Below are 24,909 nucleotides of genomic sequence, written 5' to 3' on the forward strand. Positions count from 1 at the left end.
TTACCTCACTTATTTATTTAATATTGTTCCTTTTAAATTAATTTGTTTTAAAAATATTTCAAAAAATGATAGATATTTACCAAACATGTTTGATGAGAATAATATTTTCAGTAATAACATTACCAAAAATATTATTTCCAAAAACAGTAATCTAATCCCTGAAACAAATGTTCTAAGTGGCTACAGGCTATTGGGAAAAAAGAATTTTACTTACTTGGACGTTAGTGTTGTTTCTAAGTATGATTTTTTTTTTTTTATCATCTTCTAACTTCGTGGACAAGGAAAAAAATCGCCGCATAACCTTTATTAATTTTTCATCATACGTAGAAGTTCTTGATGTTCTATGGCTTTCATGTTAGATATGAGTCACATTTTGGCTAGTTTTATTCGGTTAATTAACTAGGCAACAATAAGTGTTGAACATATTTGAGTGCTTCGTTGTAGTTATTCAATTTATCACCTAAAAAATCGCGGGGAAATCTTCCCCAATGAATGCAAGCATGTGATGAATTTCACCAGGAATTAATTATTAGTACAATACAATCACGAAATTATTACACAAACTTGTACTTGCTTTGAATTCAAGAACCGGGTAAACATGATGGCACTCATGCATTTAAATTTTTTACAGAAAAATAAAAAATGAACAGTGTGATCCATTAAAACCTAACTGAAGCTGAGCTATACATAGTTGCATCGATCCAATTTTGATGCATGCATTGTGACATTTAGCAGCAGTGCAGGCAATAAAGTCATTTCACCTCGTACCCTTCCCATTTAATCAAAACCTATCCTTGTAAAATTTGGATTTATTTTCGCCCTTTCTCCCTTGGGAACAAGTCCCCTCCTGTCTCTCTGCCACCATTCTCACACTCGAGTTGCTTCCCAAACCAAAGGGCATTACGGTAAAAATGCCGCCTGAAACATCCCAAACCTGAGGAGGACCCAGAATTTATGGATGTGCCTCGCTTTTCATGGAAAGAGAAAAAACTATTATTATTATTATTATTTAAAAAACAATTCTTCATTTGTCAATAAAAAATAGTAGTTCAGTTGTTAAAAAAATACTCATATCTTATAAAAATATGAATTCAATTTTTATTAATAATAAAAAAATATTGATAGATAATTTGTAAACATTTTTTTTAGTATAAAGAGGATATGTCACAACCATTAAATAAAGTATTTTTTAAAAATAAAAATAAAAATCCTTGGATTTCTCTCTCTTAAACACACAGACAGATATAGGCCTATAGTCCTCTATAGATCTGAGCAAAATTGAAGGCTTGGTTCCTTCTCTCCGTGCTTCCCCGCACGTGCCAACAGTGAAAAACAATGGAGTCAGATCTCGAGCAACAGCCGCAGGTGAATTCCTCGGGTTTAACTCGGTACCGATCGGCGCCGAGTTCTTATTTCTCGAACATCATTGACCGCGAGTTCTACGAGCACGTCTTCAACCGTCCCTCGAGTCCCGAAACGGAGCGAGTGTTCTCACGCTTCATGAACAGCTTAAACAGTGAAGAAGAAGATTCGCTCCATCAGCACAAGCTCTCAACTGATTCTTCTTCTTCTTCTGCGGCGGTTAAGGAAGAGGTTGTTAACCAACATGACCAGAGCGTCAACGAGGAACACGTGGTGGTGGCGGCGCTACAGCAGAGTAATAATAACATGAATAGTTATAACAACTCTGCTTCTCGTAATTTCTACCAAAGCTCCTCCTCCAAACCTCCCTTGCCGAACCCGAACCCGAACCTGTCCTCAGGTATGGAACAAGGATCGTTTTCAATGGGACTCAGGCATAGTGGAAATAACTCTAACCTTATCAGGCATAGCAGCTCACCCGCAGGACTATTTTCCCAAATTAACATTGAAAATGGTATGTCCTATATCCTATATCCTATGTTTATTTACTTTTTTAATTTGAGCTGTAGGGTAGTACAATTATGTTGTCAACTTAGAGATAAAAAAAAAAAAAAAGACTAATTATTTTGGGGGTTACTATTAGGCTTCATGTTTGTTTAGGGCGTGAATGGGTTTATGTATGGGTTGCCATAATGATGTTATGAAAGCTTAATTGGCAGTGTATGCTGGTGTGAGAGGCATGGGGACTTTGGGGGCTGTTAATAACAGTATCGAAGATGCAAAATTTTCTAGTTCGAGAAGGTTGAAGAATCAACCGAACTATTCTTCGTCGGGGAGAATGTCGTCCATTGCTGAAATTGGGGACAAAGGGAATGGAGAAAGTAGTCCAGACAATGAAGCTTTTGCTGATGGTAACGATTTTATCACCGGTTTCCAAGTTGGTCATTGGGATGATGCTGCAATCATGTCTGACAACGTTGGTGGTCTCAAAAGATTTAGAGAAAACGATTCAAAACCATTTTCTGGCTTAAATGCGGCTGAGACTCAGGTAGAACGATACTAGAGTGTCTTGATTTGGATAAGTTTCTTTGTAAGAGAAGAAAATAAGAAATAAAATGAATTAAGTTTCTCTCATAAGTTAAATTTGTAGAAACTTTCTCATTTATGTTTTCTAAAAGCTAATTTTAATTTATATGTATGTTAATTTGAACTGAGAGAAACTTAATTCATGTTATCATCTTATTCTGTAAGTGCTTATTGAGAAATTTATCTAAAGAGAGTCTATAATTGATCTGATGTATGATTTGTGAGTGGAGTACCATTGACATGAATTTTTGTTGTTCATCAGAATGAAACAGGACAGACTCATGCTCCTTTGGCCCATCAGTTGAGTTTGCCAAATACTTCAGCTGAAATGGCTGCCATTGAGAAGTTTCTGCAGTTTTCAGATTCTGTTCCGTGCAAAATCCGTGCCAAACGGGGCTGTGCCACTCACCCAAGAAGCATTGCAGAGAGGGTACCATTTTATTCTAACCAAAACTTTCCCCTCTTTGTTTTTCCAGTAGCAAAAATTATTGTATGATCTGGGGATCATATAGTCTTGGTCAATCTTCATGTGCATTATTAACTATTTTTTGTAAATTGAAAAAAAAAATGATTACATGTTAGGTAGAGATTGGACAAGATGTGGTAACAGGACCATACAATAATTTCTCCTAAAATAGACAGCCGGATTTCCCCACAACACTTATCTTATTTTGGAAAGCATCAGTGTGACAGTGGGTATCCACAGTTGAGCTGTTTTTGTTTTTATTTAATATTCTTGTGGAAATTGCCTTCAGGTTAGAAGAACTAAAATTAGTGAGCGTATGAGGAAACTTCAAGATCTTGTCCCAAACATGGACAAGGTAAGATTATTGGCTTAAACCTTGCATTGCTCATACGCCACAGTTTGTGTTGATTGTTTCCCTTTTCAGCAAACTAACACAGCTGATATGTTGGACTTGGCTGTGGATTACATCAAAGACCTTCAAAAGCAAGTTCAGGTATTTTAAAAAGCCAAGTTATCTTAGCTATCAACATTGTAAATGTGTCATTTATTACTGTGGAAATAATTTTACCCATCATTCGCTTGTTTTCTTCCAACATGTCTATATATTGTAGACGCTTTCAGATTGTCATGCAAAGTGTACGTGTTCACACGAGAAGCAACAATAACGGCAAAAAGGGAGATTGGTCGACTTAGTTTGTGTTTCTATACCCCGTTGAAATTGAAAAGCTTGTTGAGTTCAATGCTCCAGAAGCAACCAATTCTTGCTATTGGGAAAACGTGTGTATAGGACTTTTCCCATACACTTAGTCTCTGTAGTCTGTACAGATTAGTAATAATTTGATGATCGCCTAGCTAGAAATCTAGATTGCCTTTTCTCTATTTCTGTACTTAGAAAAATACATTTAATTGTTTGGCCCTTCGTGTATCCAAAATAAAGATAAATATATATAAATTTATGTAGCTGTAGGGTGCCGGTGTGCAAGTGCAACTTCTTCAACGGTTGTGGAGGCGGGGGAGAATAATTGCTTAAAAAAGTTGACTTTTTGATGCCGCATGAACAAAGCATGTCATGTCTGTACAATTGTTAAAGTTTGTGTTGTGAGTTTAATCCGTAAGCTTTGAGGACCCCATTTTAGGGGTCAAAAAAATCTAAATCTATCGGTATTGCAATAACTGTACGGGTTTGGTTTCACAAGGAGAATTGCATAGCAACATGGGGGCCCTAGACCGACATAAAATGGTTTCGTTGGTGATCCAAATTCCAAAGTGAAAGTGTGAGCGAGGTTTACCGTTTACCTCTAGATGTGTTCGATAAAGCCAATTTAGTGGTTGTCGTATCCATTTTTGGGGCTCATTATCTCAAACCATTTATGAACGGTGGCTCTCCATTATTGTGAGGATTTGTTTGGATGCTATCTATCACCAATTTGGATTCGACTACTCTGTAGTTTAATAAATGATAACTCCAATTATGATGTGAATGCAAATTACGTGTATGTTTGGTTTCACGTTACTATACATTTTACGTTATTTTGCTTAATATACGTCTGTCTCCTTTAACGTTGCTTTGAGTAGCTTATGGATATGACAAAATATTTTTTTTTTTTTGTTTCTAATTTTATGTCTTTTCTACCTATTCATCCTCATGGAAAAGAGGAGTAGAACAGAAATGCACTCACACATGTAATAGAAAAAGTAGGAACTCTGGAAGACTTCAGAGGCCTTGCGAAAAGTTTCAGATTTTAGAACCTAAACTCAAAAAGTTTTGGGAGAGAAGCTCGTAACAATAAATGTCTACCTAAGCTACTGTTTTAGCTCATACTATCTCACTTTTTAACAAAAAAATTGTAGTAAAAATACTTTTATAGAAATTAGTTTTCGTATGTTTTAATATATGCCAAATTAATTTTCATAATCTAATTTATGGGAAGTAGTTTTCATAATCCAACATTATTAATTTTATTGTAATTGTTAAAAAACTAGTTTTTTTTTTAAAAAAAAAAAATCTATATATCAATATCAATAATAATCTTTAGGAGATGCATTTTATTTCACAAGATAATATTTTAATTATTAATTTTATTATAACTTTTTTATAAGCCTACCTATTTATTTTAAATTAATAATCAATATATTCATATAATAATAAATAAGAATACACAAGACATTTACAAATAACTAAAACCCATTTTAGTAATTAGATACTCAAAATCAATTTTGATTCAAAGTATCCAAACAACATTCTCTTAAAAAAATAATTTTCTTATATTTATTATCTAAACAAAAATCACATTACCTTATAATTAATATTAACCATAATCAAGTTTGTAAAATCAATTTTGTCACTGTCAATCCAAACACAAACATACAACAGATATTGCACGTTTGCTTAACTTCAAAAACTCTTTATTATTATTATTATTTGCTTTATGGAAGTTTTATTAAGCTTAAAGGGAAAATGAAAACTTAAGATGTAAATGTAATAATAAAGATAAAGGGCCAGTTGTGCTGCCCTACCCATCTTATTTTTTCTCTCTTATTATTATTAGGGGTTTTGTGGTGATTTAATGTGATTATCTCTTCAACTACTAATTAGCAACGTAGAGAAGAAAAAAAGCTTGGTTGGAGATAGATGGCCGAAAAAGGAAAAATAAAATGGGCTTTTGGAGTCGATAAGGTTACAAAAGAGAAAGTTAGGATTGAAAGATACGGCACAGCTGGAAGCAATGGACAGGATGAGTGAGCATATCCCTGTTGGGCCAAGTGTGGGGTCCAAATCCAATTAAGTGAATGCCATGTCATAGATGATGTCAGAGAGCAAAAGTTACCCTAAAACGTTAAGTAAATGTGGGATAGTGGGTTCGTTGGATTGGAGCAATGTTATTAATGGAACCCACTCAGGCCCGGGGCCCGGGGCCCGGGCCTACTAGTAGCTACAACGTAGAAAACAATAAAAACGAATTTTGTAGGTAGTGAGCCACAGGGAGACACGCAGATGCTTGGGCTTTTCACTCTCTCCAATCCTTTAGCGTACGTGAACATCAAGTATTTGATCAAATATTGTTCACAGAATTGAGTCTTTCTCAATGCTTCTTGACTCGGATCAGATGGGGATGAGCTGCACTGCACTGCAACTTGCAACTTGCAACTTGCAACCATCTTTTCCAAATGCCATAAAGCAGTGTTACCCTTCTAAGCTAGCTCCCTTCAGCCGCGGGGATCAACGGAAATATTACTTTTACCCGCTCACCCACATTATATGTTTCATAAAAGGAAAAAGAAACTATGCATGTGTGGACTATTTTTTTTTTCTCATTTGAATAACAAGTGAAGTGTTAGCTTTTTTTCCATGAGCTGAATTTGGGGAAATTTTAAAATAACTCGAAGAATGTTATTGTATAAAGGTTAAATTATTTTTTTCCTCTAATTTACGGTTTAAATTTGATTTTTTTTTTAGTTTTAGTTATTTAATTTTTGAAGTCGATTCAATTTAGTGTTACTATTTAAATTGATTGTATTAGAGAATGTGTATTTAATTTTCTAAGTTCACATGATTTTCAAAATTTGTAATCAAATCTGTAAAACTATAAATCATTGAAATAAAGAATGGTAAAAAAAATATGTCTGGTTCGATGAAAGAAAAAAATGAGAAAAAAATACAATCATGTTAGATAACAATTATATCCTTACAATATACCAAAGGGGTTTAGTTCACTTTGGTTAAAGAGAATGCGTAAATTTTATAAACCTTTTATATCGTGTTTAATTATTATAAATAAAAAAATATCATTACAATATAACAATTGAGATAATAATAGATTAGCTATTTTACGTAATTGCAGTAAAAAAAAATTATTTTACGTAACGTTTCCTCGTGGGTTCATGGGTTGTACTTTTTTTTTTCCATAAGTGTGGCGTGGAATATTTTGCATGTAGGTCTTAATATTTTTTTTTCTTTTTCATATGTTTCGACTCGATGAAAGCATCTTGAATTTGATTTTAAAGTTTTTTTTCCCAACAATGCAATAGAAAAACGGGCCAACAGCCCAAAACAGTCCAAGGCCTTTTTTCCTTCTATTTTTGCACTTTTCAAATGAAAGGAGCTATTGACATGTTTGAGGGAGAGAAGAGTATTAAATGACAACACTTATTATTATAAGAAAATAAAAACTACGAATATAAACTATTAAATCATATTTAAATGACTAAGATCAAAAGAGAAATGCATTTAACTCTTTTTAATAAATATTTCAGATTTATAGCTCTCATATTCTTAAGATGAGACTGTTCTCACTTGATAATTCTTATACATGTGTATCTAATTAGAATTTTTTTAATTGTGAGAAATCAAAACAACAAATAAAAATCCTTAGATCATAAAGGAATGATAACAATACACTATCTTTTATTGTTTAATATGTATTGAAAACCCTACTAAATCATGAACAAAATAATTAAATAAGGAGTAAAACTAGCGTAATCATGTGATTTTTAAAATGTACAACTAATAATTAAAATTAAAAGTGTGTTAAATAATGTGTTTCTAATATTTTTTAAAAATTATATTGGAATTATCAAGATTAAAAAACATATTTTTTTAATTGGTTATGTGATCATTAATTAACATTTAATTTTGATAATCCATGTTATAATTATACAAACTAAATTTATAGTTTTTATTTTTCTCAATATTTTTTTTTTTACTTTATACCTCTTAGACGTGTCTATGTTTATATTTAAGGTGATTTAAATTGATTAATATAATTAAAGACCGTTGTCTTCTTTAATATTCATTTAAAAATAATATTTAAGGTGCTTTTAATCGATTGAAAATATAATTTTTTATACTGACGTGTATTAAAATTAAACTATTAATTATTTAAAACTTAATTTATAAAATATTTGAATTATAAACATTTAGGTCAAAGTTTTAAACTATAGGGATTTGTTTAGGTGAAAATTAAGCTATATGAATTTAATTGAAAATTCCATGAAACTATAAGACTTACTTTTTTTTATTACTTCACTACAAAGAAATAAATAAGAACCTTTAAATACTTCAATTAAGATTCAGTATACTCAATAAACATAGTTCAGTTTATAATATATGTTAAGTCTATGAAAAAATTTTAATTTAATTTTCGTAGAATATATTCTTAAGGAGAGAATAAAAACTTTAAGTATGATTCAGTTATGAATAAAAAATCAGTTTCATAATCAACTTAAAAGATAAGAGTTTATAGAAATATTTTAAAGTTTCACCGAAAAACTAAACATCATCTTAATCATGGTTGTTATAAAAAACAAAATTTAAGTTTGTTTACTTTTTTAACAATTACTTTTTTAATTCTTAAAAAAATGTGAAAGAGATTTATAAAAGAACATAGTCTAAATACATATTTATAATTCTTGCATTTAATGTAAGCATTTAAGTTATTCAAACAAATATTCAACATTGAAGACTCAAGTGATTAAAAATTTAATTCTTTAAGGACCTGCTTGAATTAAAATTAAAATTCAATTATTTTAAATTAGTTAATTTTAATTTTTATTAAATAATAATATTGTAAAAAAATAATTTAAGTTCAAAAGTGAACTTTGATTTTTTAAATATATATATTTTTATTAAAATAGTTTTTAAACATTGATTTTGTTAGTACTTTAATTAAAGGGAATATTTCTGTACACTTTAATTTAATTGTATATATTCTGACTCACCCCTTTAGAATAAATTTTAGTCAATACTTTTGAGAATAGGATATTTTTCTATTTCTTGTAAGATGTACAAATTTTGGTCAAAGTGTGACGCTTTTCATGTATTTTCAAATATTTTAAATGATTAATTGTTTTAATTTTTTTTACCTTAGTATTTCTTCGAGCATATTTATTACTGCAGTTATTTTCAGAAATTTTTGTGAATACTTATACACTTAAGTTAATTACTTACAACTTTTTGCATTAAATTTTTTCCCCAAAATTTCTTCATTATTTATTTTACAAATATTGTAAAAAAGAAAATAACATAATCATTTGTCCAAATGGTAAAAAGAAAATAAGATAATAATTTGTACCAAAAATGGTAAAAAGGAATGACACTTTTGTTTTTTTTTTTTTAATGAAATCACCTTCTTTTAATTTCTCCACTCTTTTATTTTAATTAGAATACGTTATTTTCGTATTAATTGATCTTTTAATTTTTTTTCTTAAAGACGATTACTTGTCATTTTTTTATAATTTAAATGGTTTAACACTTAAATTAATTGTTTGTATATATTTATAATTATACTTTAATTAAAAATTTTGCGTAATAATTGTTAATTTTTCAGTGAAAAATTTGAACTCATAGTCACTATCTGAGTATCTTCGGTCATCCTTTATCATCAAATCAACTTAATATACTTATGAAGTTTAATATCTTTTTAATAGTTTGGATGATGAAATAACAACATAAAGATTTTTTCTTAAAAAATAAGATTGACAATGGATATTTTAATATCTGAAATACCCTTCTTCCTTATTTTTTTTTTTAAGAAAAAAATACATAGAAGGGGAAATAGGGTAAACAAAGATTTGAAATTGAAAGAGAGTTATTTAGGGATGTAAGATTTGTGTTCTTGTCCTCATCCACCATTTCAATACTTTGTCCTCTACTGTACCATACCATACCATACCATACCATGGCTCATTCTACTCTTTCCCTCTCAATTTCAAAAGTTTGAAACGCAGCGTCTCAGTTCAATCACGTTCCCATGGACGACGAAGCTATTGCTAACGGTAACGGAGCTCCGTCGCCTCCATGTGTCGTTTCGGTGTCTGCATTATCCGGCTCCCGGCGCCGCCTATCGATGAGCTTCGTGGAGCGGAGCCGCCTCCATGTCTCGTCGTCGGAGAAGCTCAAGCCAATGGCGTGGGTATCGCTCCAGGGAAGGCTCCTCAACGCCGACGAAGCCAGCTCGGCTCGAACCATCGGCGGCGGCGTCTTCAGCGCCGAACAAGCCATTGCTTGGAACCTCTTCCCTCCCATCCACAGGTTTCTCTTAGTCGCGGTCATCGGCGCTGCCGTTGCGCGCTCCCGAAAAGACTTTCAAATATGCCAACTCAAAAACTCCGTTCAACTCAGGGTACCGTTACCGTCCCTAACGCGCTTTTCTTTGCCTTGCTTTATTATTACTTGTTCTAATCCATTACCGTTTTCTCTTTCAAATTTAATACTCAAATCTAATGTATGCACTCTCTCTTTTAATGTTTTGGTCACATAGATTTATTTTCTTCTTTGCTTGTGCATTTATGAATGAGTATAATTTTATTTTATGAATTTTATTTTTATTACTCTTTTTGCCAGGACCAGGTGCTGTTAAACATGCAGCAAAAGCTTGATAGTCTTTGCGAGTTAGTAGTTAACAATTCTAAAGAACACTGGACTAATAAGTCTTGTGACAAGGATGGGGAATTGCAATTGAATGAGACTTTTGGCGCTGGGAAAATTAACTTTATTGATTGTGGTTGTTGGCATTGTGAGCAACACTCTGGTTTCTTTAATGAATTAATGGTGAGAATTTTGGTTGTTGCTTTCTGTTGGTGTTGTGCAATTATGATGATGCTGTATTTTCACAATGTGTCTGTCCACTTGGCTTTGGTTACTCGTTGAGTTTGTCTGCAGGAGGGTGCTTCTATTGCAAGAAGCTCTGGTGCAAATGAGGTGCTTCAATATAAGATGCCCTTCTCTAATGAAGATCAGGAGGAGCGAAGAATGTCTGACATGTCAGATTGGGCTTCAAGTGTCACATCTTCTGCTGATATCCAGGTACTGTTTTCTTCAAGAGCGCAAATGGACGAATGCTTAATCCAAGCATCTTAAGTTAGTGGTGTTTGTGGTTTGGTTTTATTAGGCAAAAAGTCATCTGAACCAAATACAAAAACAATATATCATTGAATGCAATGTCAAATTCAAACTAAACCAAACTGATCATGTGTGATTCGGTTTCCTGATTTCCTTGCAAACATACTTTTTCTATTGTATTGTTTTGGGTACCTTTGTCATGCCTTTTGTTATCCTCAGTTAAACAACTTGGCTGTAGAACAAGATATGTATAATCTTAGGAGGGACTCTGAAGAGAAGGATACCACAATAAAGGAGTTAACCAGCCTGTTGAACTCTAATGAGGTTGCTAATTGCAAGGTAACATTTTGCATTTTAAGATTATAATTTATAAAAAAATTTGTTTTTGTTTCAGTCCACTCATTACTTCTACTGCTATTTGAAACAGAGAATTGCTGAATTAGAAGACTTTATACGGAGGAAAAATACAACAATTTCAAAATTAAAGAAGGACTTGTTGGTTTTAGAACAAAAGGTAAGATGCGGATGTATAGTAAAAGGTCTAGATAAAAGATTGGGACGCTCCAGTTTGGTCTTTTGATGTATTGCATGATAAGAATCAAACCCAGGAATTTGAATTATAGTGGATTAAGTATACATTACATTGCTGTAAGCTCTCAAAGTAGTGCAAAACAAGAAGAATTTCTTATCTACAAATTTCAAATGCTTCTTGTATGACTAGCTCTTTCACAATTGACTGCAGGTTGTCCAACTTACAAGACTTCGTCGACCTTCTTTCTCTGCCAGTGGCACAAATGACGGTCAGCCGCCACATATTATGATAGATAACCTTCTTTATGATATGGAGAGCACCACTAGCCCCTCCTCATCTTCTGATTCAGATAGTTCTTCTGTCGTCAAAGCACCAAAACTTCCTACTGATGTTGTCCTGAAACAAGATTTTGCTCCCAAACTTGATCAGAATCCTACACCAGCAAAAGTATCCAGTTCATCAGGAAGAGTTTTTGAACGCCACTCAAAGTCTCGATCCGTTAGTCCTCGTAAAGAAGTTTCAAGTAGCCAAAAATCTAATGCAGCTTCCGCTTCAGCCCAAAAGCTATTGTCAGCTCGTGGGGACTTGAAAAAAAATAGAAGACGATCTCTTAATGGAGATAAGAGTGCAACTGCACCTAAGGGATGGGTATAGTAACGAGTAAGTAATCTTGAACCTTATCAACATGATAGCCAAAATTTACAAAATTTTATTCACTTTGCTACAACTTGAGTTTCATTGTGATTTTCTTCACATGTTAAAAACCCCCCCAGCTATTTCCATGAATAAATTCCTTGTTTTTCTCATTATATTTTGTATTCATTAAGTGGTGTTTTTCACCTATTATGTTTATTCGCTTTCATTTTTCCTTGTAGGCTCCGGTGGAATGGTATGTCAAGGGTGCATTTTGCTCCATGTTTGCAATTATCCAACGGGATCGGTGTCAAACAGATGGTAAATACTTCATAGGCATATATACTAGTTAAATACTTTAGCAGTGGCACATTCTGGTTTAGATTTTTAAATTGCAGATCGCAGTGACAGGGATTTTATTCAAATCTGTTAGTGCTGTCTAACAGTTGGTTTATTTTTATCCTTCAATTCATGGACTATTTTTAGTCATTAAATTCGATTGATCGATGGTCTCTTTCTCCTGCGATTGAAGAATCAGAAACGAACGAAACCATAATTTATTTTCCTATCATTTCCACGTGAAACTTAACTGATTTAAAACTCTAAATCTCAATTGGTTGCTGAATTGGATCATTGACCTGGATATCCTATATGGGCCTAGTTTCTTTGGGTTAGACAAGTAGCTGAGTGCCCTGGATTAGTATGAACAAAAAGTTTCCTACTACTAATGGCATCGTATAGCTCTTATTAAAGACTCTTATAGTCACTGTCCTTCTTAAACGCGATAAATTATTAGGTAGTTTGTAACTTTTTTTTTTTGGGTGAATCAGGTAGTTTGTAACTATTATATTTTCTATTAATTTCTACATGTAATCATGTACTATTAATTTTTTCGCAAATATTTATTTTAAAATTAGTGTCATGTAAAAATTGGTTAAAACCATAGGTGGTGGTTTGAAACTACTTAATAATTTCTTATATGAATGGATTTTTGGCTCCAATGGACGGAAATGAATTGTGCAAGTTGAATTGTAACCCGTACCATCATGGCATAGAGCATTAATGTTCTCTCATTATGGATTTCCATGATTTTTAGTTGAATAGATATGTACAGTTAATATAAAAACTTTACTTACCAATAAATAAGTATTTGGTTCAAGTGAAATTATAACCATATCCTTTAAGTGAAATTTTAGATTTGAGTTTTTAGATAAAATAAATTGAGAAATGAAATACTATTAAAAGTAATTATTTATATTTTTGTATGAAAATTAATCATCAATAAAGTCCGTATATACAATACACCAATAAAACAATTAAATTTTTTATTGTAAATTAATAAGAAATCATTTTTAATAATTTTAATAATAATCATTTTAAAAATAAACTTACACACAAAATATATTATAATTGAGTGGCAATGTATTAAATATGGGTTAATTGTGATGAAGTTCTTTTTGCACGTGTTATTGTTTTTTTCTTTAGGACTAATGTTTATTAAATATCATTATCATTTTTCTTTTGTTCTCGATCCTCTTCGGCCTACTACTATCAAGCTTTAATATTTTATCCATAAGTGTGTGTTTGGCATCGAAGAAAATAAGAGAAATTCGTGAAGATACATAATTTCATCGGTTTGGCATCGAAGAAGTAGTGGAGAAATTTTTAAAATTATCGTTGGGTCCCAGGCAGAAACATTTCTTCACTTAAAATACATTGTTTTTGTGTGTTTTTGGTCAATTTTATTTTTACTTTTTTTTCTTTTATCAAACCATTTACATTTTTTTTTCATTTCTCACCCATTTTTCTTATCTCTCTTTATTTCTTCTCCTGCTGACAAACATACCCTAAGACTCAATATTGAGAATGCTTTGGCACTACACTACTACACCAACCTTATTGCAACTAGAGCCAAGTGACGAATTTAAGGGGGACAAGCAGGGCTTCCGCACCCCAGGTATGTATTAATAAAAAAAATCCAATAATACATGTTTTCATTGATTTTATAATAAATTTTTTTTAATATAGTATCTTTTTAATAATATTTGTTTCCACTAATTATAATTTAACTCAAATCGATATGTATATTTATTAATAAATATAATAATAATGATATTTTTATGATTTTTTTATCAATTATTATTATTGTCTTGGTTAATTAGGTTTTGAGTATTATTATAAATCTCACTTATTTATCTATATATTCAAGTATTGCAATTAATTATTAAGATTATATTAAATATACTTGTTATAAAATTTGATGAATTTTAGTTATTATTATATTTAACGAGTTTTTTTTTATTATTTTGAGACTAAGATTAATGTCTATTTAATTGTTATTGTGTTTCAGAGATAAAAAAAAAATCTTTCAAAACTTGAAATAAAAAATTAGTATAAATTATAAAAACACATGTTTTCTTCTTATATCATTTGAATAAAAATCAATTTTAGTTTTATGTGTAAAACTAATAAATAATTTTATAAAAGTCATTATTTATTAAATATTTATTTGTTAGAAGTTAAATATTTAAGTAATTCATTAAGGTAGTGTTTGGTTGATTTATATTTAGTTGTATTTGAGATGAAAATTTTAAAAATTGGAGTGAATTAGATACTTTTACACTCTACTTTTATTCAAATATTTTATCTATTAATTTCACCCCTCTTTGATTCTTTTAAACCAAACTCATCCTAAAGTAAGTAAATAAATAAAAAATCTAGTCCCCTTCCATAAATGAATTTTTCCCATAAACATACATAAAAAATTAATTAAATATCAAAACATACATATTCTCATTATTTATCAAAACATACATGTTTACTATTCAGAGTGTAAATTGAGGTTGGGAGACCCAAATTTAGACCGTGTTTTTCCAAAAATTTTGTAAAAACCCATTGAAAATTTGTGTCTCCCTAATTCGAATTTTCAACTTGAAGTTTTTATTTATTTTATGAAAAAATAATTTTTTAAATAGATTTAAAAATAATATAAATAAAGGAAATTAATAAAATTAGAGAATATTATGATATAATTTTTTAGTTACCATGTAGGTACTTAAATAAATTACAAACTTAAGGTACCTGAACATGCTGTGAATTTTTCTGAAGTTTAATTTTTTTTTGTTTGCGGTTTTTTTTTTACTTATGTACATTAATTAAAAAAATGAAAAAATTAATTAGTAATCTTAAAATAAATTAAAAAAGGGAAATGATTTAAAAAATTAAATTAAAAACACTGTAAATAAAGAAAATTAATGCAAAATAATAAAATTAGAGAATATATTAAAAAAATAATAAAATTAAAGAAAAATAACTAAAAATACTTCCGTTGAAGATTTTTTTATAATTTATATAGTGTGAAATTAAATACATTGATAGTAAATAGAAAAAATAATTTATTAGACTAAAACTTCTAGAATGGTAAAGACACATGTTTTTTTAATGACCTACTCACTTGTAGATTGAACAACATTTTGATTGATTTTTTTCTCTTTCATATATGTTAGTCCATATTTTTTATTTTGATCGACCTTTTTTATTTTTCCATGAATCATGTGATTTCTAGGATTCGTCCCTGGCTAGAACGTGTTGTATATTATGCCATAGTAAAAATCACGAGATTCACTCTTAAATATGCTTCACACATCTCATCATGTAAGAATTAATATATCATGAGTGAATAATATAAATAGGTCATAGAAACCTCAACTACACTATCTAACTTTGTAGATACATTATCAAAGTTGGAGTCAAATATCAGCTCAATAAAACAATGGATTCTTGCAGCACACAAAACAAATCAATTATGAGAAAAGGGGAAATTAGATACTTAAACAGGCCATCGGATAGCGGAATTAGTCGGAGATAGTTTTTATTTCTATAGTGTAGGATATTCTTTTTTCAGTTTTTTTAGTTACTGTAGCATTTTCAAATTATTAATACATTTTATGTTTTCTTTATATTTTTTTAAATTAAAAAATATATAATTATTTAATTTTCATTAAAATAATTTATAAATAAATATTAAAAAGTAGATCTCTTTTGAGATGTATAAAAAAATAATTTAAAATTTAAAAATAAAATTTATTATTGAAATAAAAAATTTAAAAAATCTTAAAAATAATATAGCACTACATAATTAAAAACCTAAAATAAAATCTCCTAGAGATGCCTTTACAAGCTTCCATCCAGTCATACTCAGTCCACGTACATACACGCCTTTTCTTTGCGTGCGGTTACTTTACAGCATTCATTGCGGATTTTCTACATTCAACTCAAATAATTTCCTCGAGGAAATTAATGTCACCTCGACTAGAAAAAATAAACAAGGTAATCTCATGAGTAAAGACAACATTATTCTAATCAGAAAAATAAGCCAAATGCTAATTTAGGATACTGATAAAGAAAATAAAAAATTATTATTAAAAAACATAAAGAAAAAGTAATACATTAAAATGTTCACTTAATTTTCATTACTTAATTCTTTGACTTCTTTTTTTATTCACAAGAATAAAAATAAATACTAAAATTTATAATAATTCATACATTTTAATTAATTCTTGATAGAACTTGACTGTTTTAGTTAATGTCGAATTGCCCTTTACACAGGTCGTACGTGTGTAATCTAATACCTAGAAATGCCACAAAGGTTAGTTGAATCGAACTCATATCAAATAAAAATCTAACAAATACTTCAATTAAATTTTTTGGTTCAGTTCATATGTATTTGAAATCTTTAACCTAATGATTTTTTTTTTTTTATCAAGCATGGTATAACTCCAACCTTCTTTATATGCGGGGTAACAGCCTACGACATACAACTATACAAGCATTAATGAACTTCTGGTATTTTTTTTTTTTGCTGACGGAATGAACTTCTGGTATATTGTTCACACACTATTGTTTCGTATATTTTTTTTATGTTTACGTGCAATTAGTAGTTATTTGTGTATATTAATATATGTATTATGTGATAATGATTGATTATTATTCTCATTCACTACCCAGTAAAATAGTGTATTTTTTTTTAAGAACTGTGCAAGGTCTAAATTTTACATGGTATTTGACTTTGCCTTGAATTAACTAAAGTTAAATTTTATTGTCATACTTGATGACAGGACATTACAAAATTTGGGTATTCTAATATTTTTTTTAATCCAACTTATCTATAGCATATTCTAGTTAGCTTGATGGACTACATTTTTCGTTTCACACAATTGGGCACTTTCCAAAAGTTTCCTTAATAAATAAAACAAGTGCTGTCAATTTTTAATCAAGAAGCTATGAATTTGGAAGTCTAAATTAAGGAGAAATTCAAAGGCAGTTATATTTCACGAAAATAACTAATGAATTAGTTAAAAGTTAAAATAATTAAACTAATTTCATTAACTACGTACTCCTAAAATTTTGTGAAGTAACACAAACTCTCCCTGCTTTTATATACTCTTACATTAATCCCTTATTTTTTTTTAAAAAAAATATACACTGACATTTCTTGTAACACTAACTCTTTTTAATTTTTGTAAAGAAAACATCCTTTTAATTGTTAGAAAAACATTATACTGTACTCGGTTGTAAGGGAGAGCAATTCTTGTAAATGTTACAAAATAAAAGAAATTTACGTAATTTTATGAAACCTCTCAATAATGACCCTTTGTATTTACTCTTTCTATTTTAGACGAAAATATATTTAAGCTAATTATATGTTTTTTTTAAAGGTTTATGTGAATTGAATTTTCAGATGATTCAAAATTTAAGGAACACTTTCAAATATACTTATAAATTATTTACCAATAAAGTCTTCACATTACTAATGAGAAATTTACCCACATACTCTTGTGGGATCCTTACTAATTAGACTAACTTTTATTCACATAATAAACAAATATAAAAAAATAAAATATTATAATTAATAAACTATAAGTTTTAAACTCAAATTACAAAAAGACGAGAAAGGAATTATGATTGAAGAGGGTAGTCCTCTCATAAGGCAATTATACATGAGTGACAAAATTTTATCTTTGAATGTTTAATGAAATTACATATTTAAAACTCAAATTCACAACTATTCTTTGAGTTGAAATATCCTGCGCTAGTTGAGTTAAGCATATGATAGTATTTCAATTATCATATATCATTGTTTTGGGTGTCTATATGTAAAACAAATAAATAAATAAAAGCAATAATTCTCTCAAAGTTTGGCTGTATAACCTACCAAATATTATATATTATATCATTGTTAATGATGGCAGAAGATTTCATTTGAGGGAAGAGCATTAGAAAGAAAATTGGTCAAAGTCTACAACTCAATGGCAGCATGAATCATATACTTTTCCACAACTCCATGCCTTTAAATTACAGAAAATTACGTTCACATTATTAACCACGACGAGGGCTAGCTTCTTTGACTTAGCACTATTCTTAATAATTCATATAGTTGATATAGCAAGCATAGCTTAAAGTAGAAGCATTTCATCACACCATTGCGTTAATGATACCTCCCTCAAAATTCCCCACCTTCCCTTCATCTCCATGAAAGGCACATACATACATACATACAAGCAGTTAGAGTTAATTAGTTAGGCTGTGTTTGGGTTACACTTCTGTTGAACCTAACTCACGTTTTATTTTTTTGTTTGAATCCATCAGTGTTGTTGAGAGAACAAAGAAATTTAATTACGTGAACATGACCATGGATAGATCATCTCAAAGCAGTTCCGATTCACCGACCCGAGAAGCGAAAGTGTTATCCATCGAATGTCTGAAAGGAAGTTCAAAAGGCGACGAGTGGACCGGAGATATGCTCCAAACCGGCGACATCGTGGAGGAGCTGCGAATTGGATCGTCGGCGAAGTCGCAGATCCGGTACCAGTGGCCGTTCAAGGGCGGGAAGAGCGGCGTGCAGAAGATTCTTCAGGAGGCGTTCAAGAAGAAGGAGACGTCGATCGTTGTTCGGGTGCGGCGAGGATCGGAGGAGCTGGCGGAGCTGCAGGCGTGCATCGTGCCCAACGAATTCACCGCCAAGAAGAACTTGGTGCTGCGATCCATTTCTGACCCGAATTACGTGGTCGGGTTTGTGGATCGGACCGAAGCGGAATGCTTCGAGATTCAAGGTACTTTACTTTACTCTCTCGTTCGTTTTTCCGGTTTGCTTTTGACTTTTGAGTTTTCGTGTATTATTTTTATTTTTATTAAAAAATTGTTTGAGTGCATTAGGAACAGTTAATTTCGTTTGACATTAGCGCCATGAGGTGAGGTTGGGAAGTTGGATCTATATGCTCTTTAGCTAGGTCCCGTGCGCGTGGGTACCTAGGTTAGAACTTAGAATAATAGCTGAGATAGATTAGAACTTAGAATAATAGCTGAGATAGATTAGAACTTAAAGTAATGATATACAAATTATTTTTTATTTTAAATATTTTATTAATATATTTTTTCATTTTTTCTTTAGGTGTTGGATAGCTCAATAAATGTATATCAAATATTTTTCTGCACATAAACACCAATTTTATTTTTAAGTTTAGAAGGGAAAATAAGAAAAATAAAATCATAATTGTGATGAGAAATGAAAAATAAATAGTAGGAGAAAAAAATATATTAAAAATGAGATAGAAGATAGTTGCATAATACTAGTAACTTCCTAGACAAGGGTAGTAACTTTTTTTGTGTGAAGGTATTATAAGGGTAGTAACTAATTAACCCCAAACATAAGGAGATGAAATTAATTATGATGATATAGTATTCTAATATTTTGGCATGAAGATAATAAATATTTATTTTTATATAATTAAAATTTATAATAAATAAATATGTTTAAATAATTTAAATTGTGAAATAAGATTTTTTAATTACTGATATTTTTTTTAAAAAAATATACTAAAAATTAATTTAAAAATAAAAATAAAAATAAAGATGATACATTGAAAGAAATAGACAATTAAAAGGATTGTATTTTATTCATGCAGAATAGATTAAAGTATATAATTTTGAGAGTGAAACTCCTAATGCCTATCTTTTGATTTCCACTCATTAAAAAAAATTAATGACTAACTTCGGCTGTTTTGCTTGATTTGTTGACACCTAAACATGCTTAGGGTTGGCAGTGAATTGGCATTTCTTCGTGCATGTTGGATCTTTCGCATTTGTATTCCATCTCTTTTTGTGATCCAATTCCAATGTGCCTTCGTGAACTGATGCATTGCGATATCCTTCACGAAAAGCTTCTCATACTTCATCCAACCATTCAGGAAAGTTTGAACATGAAAAAAGAAAAAATTGTTATTTTCAAAACAAAATTACGTTTAGACTCTTTCAGACTTTAATCTAAACATGAGCTTAATTTACTTTATGTGAACTGACTTTGACTTTATTGACCAAGAGACGCCTCATTTTATTGAACTGAATTCCCTTTACTGGAAGCGTGAACTTCTCATCTGAAAGTTGCAAACGGTATTAGATTCTTCTTAAACTCGTGGCTTCCTCTTGTGAAGTCACCTATAATTTGTGACTTGGTCAGCCCCTTTAGCTATAGGAACCAATGTTTTCCACACGCTATCACAGTAAAGTTTAATGAAAAAAAAATCTTGAGCTCAGGATTCTTGTTGGCTGTCATTGGATTGACTAATGGATATTGATGCGTAAAAGTCATTAGTTTTGATCAAACTGGCTACTGTATCTGGTGAAATGCTGTTTTTGCTTTAAAATTCCCTGATTTTCTTCAAAACATAGCTTGGGACGCATTGTATAGTCTCAATCTACTATAAAAAGACTTTTTATGTGTTCAAAATTGATTTTAAAGTGATATAATTTATGTTTAAATGATTTTATTATAAAATAAAGTTAGGAATAAAATTTAAAATAAAATTTTGTATCTAACGTTGAAGCTACTCAAAGTGTTTTAACTTAGAATCAATTATGAACTCAGTCAATCTTAAATTCTTCTTCAATATGAAACTAAACATATAAAAATGTATTTATAATTAATTTTAGATTCAGAATCAATTCTCCAACATCAAACCAAATGCACACTTTGCCTATTAATACTCTTTAAAATGTAAGGAGTAAATTAAACTTCTGTTTGACACGAACATAAGCAGTAGTAATGGATTCACATAATTGACTCAAGGACAAATCTAAAATTGAACGGTTGGCTGGAAGCATCTTGGGCTCAAAGGCTTACTGTTTCCTGACACAATTAGGCTTTAATGTTTCCTAACTTGCAAATTTGATAAGACACACATGGATTGCTTTGTCTAAGTAATGATTGGCACTCTTGCAAGTTGCAATAGAATGGCCACAGACCTAAAAATTGCTAGCACAATCTTAATTGCAGTTCAACAGTACACATGAATGAGGTCTAGAGAGAACCCTTCTATTAGAAAACAAACAATGCAAAATAGGTTCAAGCTTAGCTTCAGTGTTTGAGGTGACCATAGGTATTAGGCTTTATTATGACAAATAAAGTAATAGTCTGCATCTAGAAGAAGATAGTAAACTTGATACAGGGTAAATAGATAATGTTCAAATGAAGTAACGGATTTTATTACAAATTCGTATGAATGAATTGCCAACAAAGTATTCAATATTTCTGCCAATGTATTGTCTTGTAACTTGTAAGGTTATAAGAACTTAAAGGCCCCTCAATATCAAAATAACAGAAGAATCATCTTGCACTGGCCTTAAATTATTCTGGGAATTTGTAGCACAAATTGTTTTCAACCTCTCCGTCTGTGTTGGCTGATAATCAGCAGTTGTTTGGACTTTGGTCATCAATTGATTTGCTGTTTTCTTCACTCTCTTCCTTTCTTGTACTGTAATTAATGTGTACAATTTGCAGCTTCAAGGAACACAAGGATGGTAAATGCGCTAACCAGGACCAAGCTACAAGATGGATATGTTTCATATTCATGGGAGAGGAGGATGCAGGAAATGCTATCAGTTCCCAATTCTAGCAACTTCCTTTCCATATTATTCCTTCCCAAAGCTTCAGATCGGGTAGCTTCTCGCTATAATGATCTGGAGGACACCCTAGCCAGGGCAAATGCATGGCTTAATGCAGGTCAAGCCTCAGGGGTTCCTATTGTCTTCATGAACATCCAAACCGAGTCCCTACTTACTAAGGTAAACGGTCACTCCTTATTGTGGCATTCGTGAGCTTTTAACTTAAAAGCTTAAACTTAGAAGAATTGATTCGTGACATGATGAAAGTGTTGGTTATTAATTTTTGTTACCATTTCACAATATATATTGCAGTTGATCATAAGAAATTGGAGCACACAATTTAAGATTTTATCATTGTCTTGTACACTAGGAGGCAACGAAACTTTAACCATCTTCATTTTTTTAATTTCTTGAGAGAATTTGCTGGGTTTTTTCTTTTTTTCTTCTTTCTGCACAATGTAACGTGGAATTTTTCTTTTTATATGTGTGACAGATATCAGGAGAGACAGCTTCTTCCACTGTGAATGCAGGGTCATTATCTGACTTAGCTAACTTAGCAAATGCAAGCCTTTACGGCTTTGAGGATTACCATGGAATAGATATCGGTGTTGTTCGAGCAGTTCGCCTATGGTATGCTCCGGTTGCAGGAGAGTTCTCTATTGAGATCAAACTAAAAGAGGAAGACGCGAAGCTTGGCTTTGCCATTAGTCGTACTGAAGAGGTCTCTCTCTTGATCATGTATACTCAAATATAAAAAAAGCTTAAATACAGTTCCTTAAGTGCTGCTTGTACGGTTTTGTTAATCAGAATTAGAGTTTTATCTCGGTAATCTATATAATCATTCAATGCAAACCTTTACTATATAGATTTCTGAAGTGAAACTCCAATCCTGATTGAAGAACAGAAGAAACAACGCTTTGGAAATTGTTTTGTTTCGAATTTTGATATATGTTTACATTAAAAACACATCGCATTGTTTAAAGTTTCAGCTAATTAATAATTTTCTTTTTGTAATCTACAGGGATTTATTTTCATCTCATCAGTGATTAATCAAGAAAATGTACCAGCCACACGATCAGGGCTGAGCAATCTTTATAAACTAGCAACGGATACTTGTAGGATGTTGGTAGTTTCAAGAGTGTCAAATCAAAAAGTCCTTCCATGGATGGTTTCATCAACAGGAGCCATTCGGTGTTATGACACTGTTTCACTCAGCCAGAAGCTCTCCTTGCATAGACACACCAGAGTTCCCATTCTCCTACACGTCTTCCTTTGGGACCGGGCTTTGGTTTCTTCAAGTGGAGGAAGCTCTAGATTTAGGGCTCTGTCTTCTTCTGTGTTGCCATCTCATGCATCTGAAATTGAAGTAGCACGCCTTCCAGATGAAACTCATGTACTGCCATTGCCCCCTCCACCTTCTGAACCAAGTGAAATTTCGCACTCCAGGCTTGAGAGAGACACAGCAGGGGAATTCTCTTTTAGATTCCACGATTTTGCCTTGTCTAGCAACTGGGTATGATGTTGATATAATACGTAATTGCATGTCAAATTAATGATTGTTATGCTATTGTAGTTTGTTATTGTACATATAGTATACATTGATTTAGACTTCGGGCCTTCGATTTTGTTTTGCTTCATTAGCTTGTCCGCGGTAAAGCAGAATAATGTAGCATATAGAATTGGTTACTAGGATTTTTTAAAAGCATCGTGACCTTTTTAGCCTTTGGCTTTCCCTCTATAGTTTTGGGTGTGGATAATAAATTGAGAGAAGTTATTGGTTTCCTACTCGGGATGTTTTGGGTCAGGAAAAATTTATATACTTGATATTCTTAATTATTTACCTCATATGTTTTTTTTTTTTATCTTTATCTTTAAATTAAATTTAAATAAGTTATCAATAATGAAAGGTAACTTTATATTAACATTTAAATTATTTATTATAAATCCAAAATATAGTTTACATTTTATCAATTGTATTTTTTTAATCTCTATCTTTAAATTAAATTTAAATCATTTTAAAATAAATTATCAATAATTTTAAAAACTTTAATTATAATTTAAATTATTTGTTATAAATCCAAAATATAGCTTACATATTCAAAGTTGTTTACTTATTATAAATTTTAATTATATAAAAAATATTTGTCTTACGAAATGTACATACTACAATACTTGTAATATCAAAAATCTGTTTAGTGAAGAGGAAGAAAATTATAAAAAGAGAAAACACAAATAATAATATAATTTATATTTTTTGGTGAATGAAAAAATTACAAGGAGAAATAAAATAATTATTTCTTCTATTTTTTAATATAAAATTCAAATTCTTTAGTCCTCTTTCAATTTTTTTCCTCTCAAATCAATATTTAATAAAATTGAATATAATGTTAGTTATACACTAATACAAATGAGTAATATGTCATATTAGTTCGTAAAATTATAAATATTTTAGTTCTTTATAATTATATTATAAAAAATGATTTGTAATTTTTAAAATTATTAATCAATTCAGCCCTTAAAATTTATATTACTAAATATTTTTTATTTTTTATTTTTAAATTAGATATAGAGTGACGTTAATAACCTAAACGCAGATTAAATAACTTGAAAAACGTAGCTAAACAGTACTTTTTTCAAAGGAAAAAGATTACTTCATTCCATTTCAAATAATAGAGAAAATACAATTTTGAATACGATTAAAAGTTTGGACGCTAGCATGAAATCTTGTCACTCTATCTAAAGTTTGGACAACATGATTGCTTTTCTAATAAAATTCACTATTGAGTTTGGAAAATATAGCTTTTCTAATAAAATTCACAAAGAAAATCCAAGTAGCCATGTGATGGAGATGCAACCCCATTTACTAGGTTTACACTGAAGCTCAAAAACCACATATGAGGCACCCATTTTTGACATCCAATTCAAAGCTTGCAGGAAAGACCACGCTTCTGCTTCTCTTGGCTCAGTCAGTCTCGAAAACAACAAAGAACTAGCTTAGCTTTGATCAAGTTTCCTAGATTACCACGAACACAAACAATTTTGCTCCTTGAA

The 24,909-nt window shown here is 30.7% G+C and overlaps 3 protein-coding genes across 5 annotated transcripts; all 3 read left to right on the forward strand.

The window, feature by feature from the left end:
- The first annotated feature begins 1,230 nt into the window (after positions 1-1,230).
- Positions 1,231-4,401, forward strand: LOC114376824 (transcription factor bHLH122-like). 2 transcript variants are annotated; one of them, XM_028335118.1, is made up of 6 exons: positions 1,231-1,876; positions 2,082-2,410; positions 2,711-2,878; positions 3,204-3,269; positions 3,339-3,407; positions 3,876-4,401. In XM_028335118.1, the coding sequence occupies exons 1-6, from the start codon at positions 1,336-1,338 to the stop codon at positions 3,879-3,881; spliced, it is 1,179 nt and encodes a 392-aa protein (XP_028190919.1). In that variant the 5' UTR covers positions 1,231-1,335; the 3' UTR covers positions 3,882-4,401. The 2 variants fall into 2 exon arrangements, with proteins under 2 accessions (XP_028190919.1, XP_028190918.1); XM_028335117.1 differs by lacking the exon at positions 3,876-4,401 and adding an exon at positions 3,526-3,874 and having other exon boundaries at positions 1,234-1,876.
- Positions 4,402-9,526: 5,125 nt separating this feature from the next.
- Positions 9,527-12,413, forward strand: LOC114375170. Its single transcript, XM_028332929.1, has 7 exons — positions 9,527-10,035; positions 10,257-10,463; positions 10,575-10,718; positions 10,974-11,093; positions 11,182-11,268; positions 11,497-11,946; positions 12,162-12,413. The coding sequence occupies exons 1-6, from the start codon at positions 9,664-9,666 to the stop codon at positions 11,938-11,940; spliced, it is 1,374 nt and encodes a 457-aa protein (XP_028188730.1). The 5' UTR covers positions 9,527-9,663; the 3' UTR covers positions 11,941-11,946; positions 12,162-12,413.
- A 5,756-nt stretch (positions 12,414-18,169) lies between these two features.
- On the forward strand, positions 18,170-23,673 carry LOC114377346. 2 transcript variants are annotated; one of them, XM_028335818.1, is made up of 5 exons: positions 18,170-18,312; positions 18,568-19,031; positions 21,755-22,038; positions 22,352-22,579; positions 22,880-23,673. In XM_028335818.1, exons 2-5 carry the CDS (start codon positions 18,605-18,607, stop codon positions 23,375-23,377), a joined length of 1,437 nt encoding a protein of 478 aa, XP_028191619.1. In that variant the 5' UTR covers positions 18,170-18,312; positions 18,568-18,604; the 3' UTR covers positions 23,378-23,673. The 2 variants fall into 2 exon arrangements, with proteins under 2 accessions (XP_028191619.1, XP_028191618.1); XM_028335817.1 differs by having other exon boundaries at positions 18,171-19,031.
- Positions 23,674-24,909: the final 1,236 nt, after the last annotated feature.

This window comes from Glycine soja, chromosome 11 (assembly GCF_004193775.1).
Source record: "Glycine soja cultivar W05 chromosome 11, ASM419377v2, whole genome shotgun sequence".
Taxonomy (NCBI): Eukaryota; Viridiplantae; Streptophyta; class Magnoliopsida; order Fabales; family Fabaceae; genus Glycine; species Glycine soja.